The 9,393-nt window shown below is 38.1% G+C and overlaps 1 protein-coding gene across 2 annotated transcripts; it reads left to right on the forward strand.

The window, feature by feature from the left end:
• Positions 1–1,433: 1,433 nt before the first annotated feature.
• slc25a34 (solute carrier family 25 member 34) lies at positions 1,434–8,659 on the forward strand. Of its 2 annotated transcripts, none has more exons than XM_015006703.2 (6): positions 1,434–1,590; positions 2,053–2,846; positions 5,243–5,308; positions 6,296–6,448; positions 7,629–7,763; positions 7,854–8,659. In XM_015006703.2, exons 2-6 carry the CDS (start codon positions 2,358–2,360, stop codon positions 8,022–8,024), a joined length of 1,014 nt encoding a protein of 337 aa, XP_014862189.2. In that variant the 5' UTR covers positions 1,434–1,590; positions 2,053–2,357; the 3' UTR covers positions 8,025–8,659. The 2 variants fall into 2 exon arrangements, with proteins under 2 accessions (XP_014862189.2, XP_087861743.1); XM_088005617.1 differs by having other exon boundaries at positions 1,470–1,565.
• The last annotated feature ends 734 nt before the right edge of the window (positions 8,660–9,393 follow it).

A 9,393-nucleotide genomic window follows, 5' to 3' on the forward strand; every position in this document is an offset into this window, starting at 1 on the left:
TGAGAACGCCTTGTTGATGCAGCTGCTCCATGTTTACTGGGCATCTTCCTTTCTGCCCTGTGTCTGAAGGTCACCAGCAGTGCAGACATTTTTTTTTTTTAAAGAAAAATGGATTATTTATTAATATGGGATGATTTTTATCAAACTAAAGATAGTAAAATTGCAGATCAAATGGAGGATTTTCTGACATAATTCCAGAATAGAGCAAATCTGACCTTATGAAGAAAGGCAGTTGAGGCTTTTTTATAGAGCGGCATTTCCACAGAAAAAATCTTAAAATAAAACAGATGTTAGGTTCAATAAAAATAGCTTCTCATTTGTTAACCAGTCTTCTGCATTTAACTTATTTTACCAATTGATCAATACAGGAAGTGATCCATGTCTTCTTCTTGTTGCTGAATCCAAAAATTAGCAACTTGTTTCTTTCTCTTTTATTCATAAAATCATGTTTTAGATCTAAAATGATGGTTTATACATCACTTTTCTACAAAAATATGACTAGTTTTTTCTCTCCAGTAAAGTTTTGCTTATTTAGTTAATCATTGAGAAGCACAAGCAGGGCCGGATTTTGATGGATGTGGGCCCTGGGCTAGAAAACGTTTTGGTGCCATTTTCACTAAAGAGAAATTATTTTTCTAGTAAATTAATAGGTAATCCTAAACATAACTGAGTTATACCAACTGATGATGGTAAGTTTAATACATCCTTTGACCAGTAGCTCCATGAAATTTTATTACAGTTCACTTTATATGGACCTATGATAGTTTATAAAGTACAACGTTTGTGAAACATGCACTCATTAAAAAGAAATACAATTTTTGAATAAAAAAAAAATCTGTACCCTCATTTTCAACCCCCGCCCCCTCCCAAAATCTGGCTCCTTCCCCTGAAAGCTGTTGCTAAAGTCTGGCTCAGGCCCCAAGTGTTTTCAATTTGACCAATTTAGTGACAAAAAAGTCTGGACTTCTCTGGTCGCTGAGGGAAGCAGCGACATCTAGCGGCTGCTTTACACCCTACAGGAAGTAAGAGTCACCTCAACTTCAAGCATTCAGATCAAGTTTCATCACAAATGCCTTCGAGCTTTGAAAAGATGTTTCAAAATTAGCTAAAGGAATCACACGTAAAAAGAAATCCACAAATAACTAGATTGGAATAGAAAGAAGTACATAAAACGCAGCTAAATAAAACGAGTGTTTATGTTTGTTTTGCTGGTGGGATTATCCAGATTACACTGTTGGGAGCAGGTTTCTCCTGGTATTGACACTGACCGACTCTGCCCTGCTTTCTCCTCACCCACACGTTAACCTTTTACCCAGAGAGCTCCGATAGGAGCAGCGCTGGGGCCGAGCGCCGCTCCGGCCTCTGATTGGTGCTGGCCGGGCCCAGCGGTGACGTGGCAGGCTGCGCCGGGCCCGCATTGGCTGCGGCGTGGGGCAGAGGAGGAGACTGTAACAATGAATGTGCTGAGGACACATGTTTACAATGAGACGAGGAAGAATGGAGCTGCAGGCTGAAGGCTGTGGGGCACAGAGGAAAGTCAGCGCACACAGGAGATAAGTGGACCAGTGAGTTTTTATCTCCTTTCTGCAGGTAAATCTACTTCCGGTCAGTTTTACTGTTGTTGTAGATGTTTGAGCATAGAGTTGAGCCACTGTTCAGAAAGTCATACAGAGGAAAGTGTTTTGATCTGAGCATAAATCTTGCCAAGCGTTCTAGTTTAAATATTTTGGTGCACTTGGAAGAGGACACTATATACTGATAGTAACTTTTCAGCAAGATGTAGAAGCTTGTTTTGAGTAAATATCTCATTAATATAGATAAATAATTACTAGTTCCACTGGCAGATATTTTCACTTGCAGCAAGACATTTTACCCATATTATAAGTTAAATTATCTTCCAGTGGAACTAATAGATTTCTAGTGAAACGAGCTCTTATATCTTGGTGAAAAGTTACTTGCAAGTCAGTTTGGTCTTGCTTCAAGTTTACCAGAAACTAGACCACAAATACTCTGATTTTTGTGTTTTTTCAGTGTGTACTTTTGTCATTTCAGGAGGATTTTCCGTCATCCTCAATGTTGTGGGAAAAAGTGAAGCTTCAACCTTGGGCTTTTTGTGAACCAGCCAAACGTCAGACGTGAGAAGTGTTCACTTAATAATGAATGCCTTCGATTGGAGGTGGAGGCTCCTGCGTGTGCACTCCCAGACAAGGAAGTGAAGGAGAGTGACGACAGAGAGGGCAGCAGAGTGGCGCAGTACCGTTCTGTAACTGACACAAACATGCAAAGCAGACAATAATTCATCCCTACAGCTGATAAACTGCACAGCTCCCTTCTCTTCCTCTGCACTGACAAACCGTATGGACCACTCAGGGATGACTGGCGCCCAGCTGCTGGAAACTTCCCCCAAAGAGTCAGCGTTCTCCCACAGGATGGCTTCTCCTGCCGTCCCCCGCAGTGTTTTGGGGCCCCCTCCGGCCGTCTGGCCCCCTCTGGACTTTGCACTGGGTGCTCTGGCCTGCTGTGCGGCCTGCGTGTTCACCAATCCGCTGGAGGTCGTGAAGACACGTCTGCAGCTTCAGGGGGAGCTCCGCGCTCGGGGGTCCTACCAGATCCACTATAGGGGGGTCCTGCATGCCCTCTGGGTGGTGGGCCGCACAGATGGGCTCCGGGGCCTCCAGAAAGGGCTCTCGGCGGGGCTCATCTACCAGGCCGTGATGAACGGGGTGAGGCTGGGCTCTTACTCCTGCTGTGACTCTCTGGGCATCACCGCATTTCATGGAGGCAGCCTGCTGTCAGGGGCCGGGGCCGGGGCCCTGGGGGCCCTCATCGCCTCTCCTGCCTATCTGGTTAGTAAATCCAGGTTCAAAAACACTTTGTTGATCCTAAAGGGGAATTAAATGTTGTCGTCACTCATATTAATTAAAAATTCTTCAAGGGTTTGTTGTAGATGGTTTCGAGCAGGAAGGATCTCCTGTAGCAGTCTGTATTACAGCACATTTGAAGAAGCCTCTGACTAAAGACACTTTTTCTAAGACAGTGAACTTCATCCTTCATCCTGTAGAATGATTCAAACTGCTGTGCTTCTCTGCAGCCTTTTATGGTTCGACACAGTGAGGTTCTGCAGGGTTAAAACATTAAAAGGAAATCAGCTAACGTGAGAGAAAATGTAAAACAAGTGGATTGTTCTGGTTTTGTTTTATAACCTTTAATTTTTTTTTATTTGGTCATCCTAATAAAAAGAGAGGGCCGTCACTTTGGGCCACATCAAGGTCATGAATGTCCTAAATGCTGGTTGTGTCAGAATGAATTGATAAAACCGATTAACAAACCACTGAAATATTAATTAATAGATTTCTCTGCATTCATTAAGTACTAATTAAAATTAAATAACATTGAACATCCAGGATTTCGGGATTGTTTTTGGGAATTTTTTGCAATCAAAATCACTGATTTAGTGATACTAATTTAGAAATATTTGCAGGAAATTTTGCAATATTTGCGCTCATGTAGGACATTAAATATGACTTTTTATTATTCATACGTAATTTAGCTAAAATTTTAAATACTTCAATAAATTTGGACCAGCAAATTTAATTAAAATATTTTTACATTTTAATGTCATACATTCAGATAACATCTCTATATATAACATAATAACAATAATAATTATAATAATAATAAAAATTACTGTGTTTGAGAAATCATAGGCACTTATAAAAATGTTGACAAATTTTCAAAATTATTTCTTGTATCAAATCAATACAATAGATATTAATTGATATTATTGTTGAGTGGTTGCAGGTTTCTTCTTGCTCTTTTATGTTTCTCATGTGTAATAGGAAGTTAAAACTCGTGTGTAAGGCAGACAGAATCAACACGTGTATATATGTGTGGTAAAGAAAACCAAATTAGTTAATGAACAACTAACATTGCAGACGCAGCTGAAAATGCAGAGACCTAAGAAAGACTTTGGTACTTACAGCCTCCATAAATATGGATGTTCATGGTAAAAACATGTGCAGAGCTTTGTTTTCTAAACTTTTAGTTGCTTTAAATGTTTTAATTATCACTCCGACTGTAGACAGGGTCCGGTTCAGTCCAGTAGATATTTTATTGCAGTTATTTCTTCAGTTACGGAGACCAAAGTATGACATCATGTTTTGGTCCATTTCAAACCAGGAAAAATACAAACTTGCTGTAGAAAACCACATTTCTGTTTGTGACCATTGTAATGTCAAAGCAGGACGTCACATTTGGACACCTTGGCGGGTAGCAACCTGCTACTTTTGAGTCAAATTATGATGAGAAATAATTAAATTTTCTTACTTATTTATCTTCAACTGTGACACTGAAAATAAAACCCTGCAGCTGAAACCCGATCCTGTTGGCTAATATGATCTTCTCCGGCGTTGTGTTGCTTGTTTTTGGGTTAGCTGCTGCAGCATCAGTAGAAATCCAGCAAAAGGTTTTGTGATGCTAGAAATCATCCTTTGAAAACTGTTTGTGCAGTTGAGGAATGACTCTGCATGAACCGGCTTGTTGCTACTTCTGTTTCTAACAGGCTTGACACAATACACACCGACTGTTCAGCTGCATATTTTAGCAGAAAATAAAGATTGAATAGGACTTGTGTTGGTGTTGGTCTCTCCTTTTGACCGAGGAAACCAAAACAAGAGTTGTACGCTCAGGTCTCCTCGGATGTCTTTGTTCTATTTCCGTCCCAGCAGAGCAGCTTTGTCTGAATGTGTTTGTTTGATGCGTCTTAAATTACATTTACTGCAAGGGAGAATTTAATATAACCCAACCTTTCCTCTTTCATCTGCTCTGTTTGTTTTATGAGTGTTTTCCTGACCGGTTTGCTGTTTCTCTGCTTTAGCTTCGACTTCATGCGTTCTCAGCCACCAAACATTTTTGCACCATCATGGCAAGACGATACTGTTTGTGTCCAGCTCACTAAATTGTACATCTCTTCTTCTTCTTCTTCTGCCACAAAACACATGCGAGCCGCGGCCCCATCTGGGTCCTGCTGTAAACAAACAAAGTGAGGAGTTTTACAGTCTGTATTTAAGTGACTATTTTATTCTTTTGTGGCCTGCAGCTCATTTGTCTCTGTCAGGTGTGTTTGTTTTGTTCCTGTAAAGGCGTGTGTTTTGTAACATACAGGCCTTTATTCTGTCTGCACTTCAGTGATCGTCAGAGAAATAAAGGAGTTTAAGACTTTGCACTGTGTTTTTCTCCACAGGTAAAGACTCACCTGCAAGCTCAGACTGTGGATGCAATCGCTGTTGGTCACCAACATAACCATCTGGTAAGAAAAATATCAGAGCATTGTGTTTATAAATGCTTGTCATAAAAAACTTTGTTAGGTTTTGAAAGAGGTGCAAGTTTTGAATCTAACAGAACTAATTTGAATAATAAACTGAACTTAAACTGGAATATATGCATGTTTGGATTAAAATGATTTCATTTTAATGTAAAGGAGATAAACAATATAAAAGAAAATCTAAAGAAGTGCCAACAATTTATTCAGAACAGTTTAATTAAATGAACCTCTGTTATTATAATTATTCTTTTAAAAAACAAAGAAAATGTCACATCCAAAACTCAGAATAACCAGAAAATCTGAAAATAAGTCTAATTTATGTTCAGGAGTGCAAATAAATGTTTGTTTGTTTTTGTCTTCTGACGTTCAACAGCAAAACAGCGGAAACTTAAAGATGCAAATCTTTGGCCAAACTGAAGGCGACACAGTAAAAAAAAGTGCCTAATTTACAGTAAAATACCAGCAGTTGTGTTTGCCATAGTTTTGTATAAATATGGACTTTTACCATATAATTATGTAAATGTGGTCAAAAGTGTAAAATTCTGGCAATCACAGCTGCCGGTATTTTAACGTAAATTAGAGACGTTTTTTATTTTGTTGTTTTTGTTCTTTTTTTACAGTGTAGTGTTGTTGAATTTAATACTTTATTCTATGTGTAATGAATCTGTATAACAGAGTTTCTGAAATAAGTGACCAAAAATATTGAACTTTTTCATGACATCCAAATTAATTTTCATGTAAATCTGAGATTTACATGAGGTTTACCTTTAGCGTAAATATCAAATACCTTAAAATCATTTCTGCTTCATTTAGTTTGTATTTATTTAGTTCGTCTCTCTAAATCATTCTGTGATTTTCAGTGAGTTTAAAACAAAATAAAATTGTTTCAACACTTTAATCAGAATAAAATAAAGACCAAATCTCTGTAAGTGTGTAGAGACTGATTTAAATACATCTTTTCTTTTTCCTCAGGGTGTGTCTGATGCCTTTGTTACCATCTACAGAAGAGACGGTCTGACTGGGCTGTGGAGGGGGGTAAACGGGGCAGTTCCCCGGGTCATGGTGGGGTCAGCAGCTCAGCTGGCGACCTTCACCTCCACCAAGGACTGGGTGTCACATTCTCAGGTACATAAAGTAAATTACCTGACATGTAACATATTCTTTAGGGTTGAAATGATTTAGCGTATTAATCAAAATTAATCAACTAAATTTGTATTTGATTAGTCATTAACTGGCGTATACAGGCTGAAAAAAAGCCAAAAAAGAAAAAATATTCTAAAACAATATTTACATACACTTTGCATTTAAGATATAAGAAAAAAACATTGTATATAGATATTTTCTATCCAGAACTTCTCAACTGGTTTCACCTGGTTCAAATTCTGTAAAAAATAATTTAAGAAATCTCTTATTAATCACCTTTTGTCTACCGTTTATTAATTGGTCAATCCAAAAATAATAACGAACCGATCAACTCTGTATTGTTGTTAAGCAGAAAGGCCTGGAATATTTTTTTAGCTGCAGATTCATCTTTTGCTACAAATCAACTGATGCATAAATATATATGAATACAGCTCCGGAAAAAAAATAAGAGACTACACAAGATGATCAGTTTCACTGATTTTACTTTTTATAGGTTTATGTTTGAGTAAAATTAACATTTTTATTTTATTCTATGAACAACTGACAACATGTCTATGGTGTTACAAGCAAAAATTAAAAATTTATTTGCAGAAAATGAGAAAATGTCAAAATAACAAAAAAGATGCAGTTCTTTCAGACCTCAAATCATTCAAAGAAAACAAGTTTATTTAGAAACAACACTAATGCTTTAACTCGGTTCAGAAATCAATATTTGGTGGAAAAACCAGGAGGTTTTCAGTGGGGTTCAGTGCAGTGGAGTCAATGTTTAATTTAAAAAAAAAAATATTAATTGTTTCTTTCCATCTTCTAATGTATTTCTAATATTATATAAAAAAGGTTTAAATGTAAACTTTTCAGAATGTGCCAATTTTTTTCATCTGATTAATTGATTTAATGCAGATTTAATCCCTGTCGAATTTTTATCTCGTGTTTTTATTCATCTAATTTATTCTTCTACATTTATCTCAGACGGATCTTCTTGTCTTTGTTTTATTATTATGCTGAAGTTGATGTGCAGGTGTTGGCCGTCATCACTTCTTGTGTAAATAAATTTCCCTTATTGGATCTAAACAAGCGAATTGATTGATTGAATTGATCGATATCGATAACTAAAGCAGCCGTCAGTTGCAGCCCTGTCACCAGTTTCCTCCTCTCGTTGCAGTGGTTTCGTGCCAACGCCTGGCTAACGGCGCTGATCGCTGCCTCCATCAGCGGCGTTGCCGTGGCGATCACCATGACGCCGTTCGACGTGATCAGCACGCGTCTCTACAACCAACCCGTCGACGAGTTTCACAAAGTGAGTTTGGACGATCTCTCCCGAGATGTTTGTGTGTTTTTAGGACGAAAGGTCAAAGGGGAACTCACCGGGTCGTGATCTGCTCCGCAGGGCCGCCTGTACCTCGGGTTCACCGACTGCCTGCTCAAAGTGTGCCAAGCCGAGGGCCTCTTGGGGCTGTACAAAGGCATGGGCCCCGTGTTCCTGCGGCTGGCCCCGCACACGGTGCTCAGCATGCTGTTCTGGGACCTGATGAGGCAACAAGCCGTCAAAGACAAGTAGAGGAAAACTCTGAGCTGAAGCACTGGAGCCTCTGGAACATGAGAGGGACTCTGAATTTAACCCAAAACTTGACATTTCTGCCACTTTCTGACTGTTTTTAACCAACGACGGCTGAATTCATTCATGAAGGGTCGATGGCTCTTCGGCTGCAAGGAGAGAAGCTCAGGATATTTGCACAAATGCTGATGATCAAACAGCTGGTGGCATAATGCCCATCATTATCTGTTCCTAAGTTTTCAAACTAGCATCTTTTAGCATTAGCTGCCCATTTGATGTGGAAGACAATCAAACTCTATACAACACTTAAGAGTTGAATGATGAGTATAAAGCCATCGATCATGTTTTACAAAGAATGGCTACTTTGCTCACAGAGAAGGTTGAGTGGAAGGAAAAAGTCTGGCTAAAACGCAAACTGTTTCTCATCAGATGCACTCCTGTATTTTTCAGATTTTTATGCATTTTCCTCTTGCCTTATTGATTATTGTTTGTTTATTCCTGAAAGAAAAAAGATCCTGCAAAGCAGAGAATCTAATTTCATTCGAGGATTTTTTTTAAACTCAAGTTTTTAACTCCAGGACCTTTAACTGTTGTAAGTAATCTCAATAAACATATTGTTTTGTAAATATTACCAAAAATGATCTTGAGTTTTGTCTTTTTAATACACCTGGGAACAAAAACAGTTTCATTATTATTGTTCCCTTCAGATGTAATCAGTTTCTTTCTGGCTCTTTACTGTTCGCGTTTTGATCGCCAATCTTGATTATTAATACGTAAAGTCTGCTAACACTGAGAGCGTTGTCCTACGTGAGCCAAAAGGAGGCAAAAATAAACAAATGAAATTGATTAGAAAGAGCCTTTAACGTTCAGGTGCAACAAGAGCAAAGTGTCAGGCTATCAATACACAAAAAGATAAAAATATAGAATCAAAATTAACAATAAAATAATAACAAAACCACTGTGCAGTTAATGTAAATAACATTCTGATAAGGGTAGGTAGGATCATTTAATAATGTACAAAGTCTGCTTGTTTATTTGTGCATAAAAAACAAAAAACAGTTTAGAAGAAGTGGAAATAACTGAACATCAAAGATCCTGCTTTCAGTTTTATAATTTACCTCTAAGAATTAAAATATAGTTATTGTGGTTGTGACGAGATGCTTTGTTTTAGTTAAATAGGTACTTTAGTTTAACCTGGCATGAAAAATGGTGAGAATGCTCTGAGAAGTTCAGGGTAGTTTAAACAATGCATCTGACGAGAGATGATTTCTGGGATAAAGTTTGAATTGTGAAATAAGTTTTTACCCGGTAGACCTAATAAAACAGCAGAGAATAATAATTATCCCCCAGAAAAATTCCCCTCAATTGGAAA

Source organism: Poecilia mexicana, unplaced genomic scaffold (genome assembly GCF_051168715.1).
Source record: "Poecilia mexicana isolate PSO_F unplaced genomic scaffold, ASM5116871v1 scaffold_5, whole genome shotgun sequence".
NCBI classification, from domain to species: domain Eukaryota; kingdom Metazoa; phylum Chordata; class Actinopteri; order Cyprinodontiformes; family Poeciliidae; genus Poecilia; species Poecilia mexicana.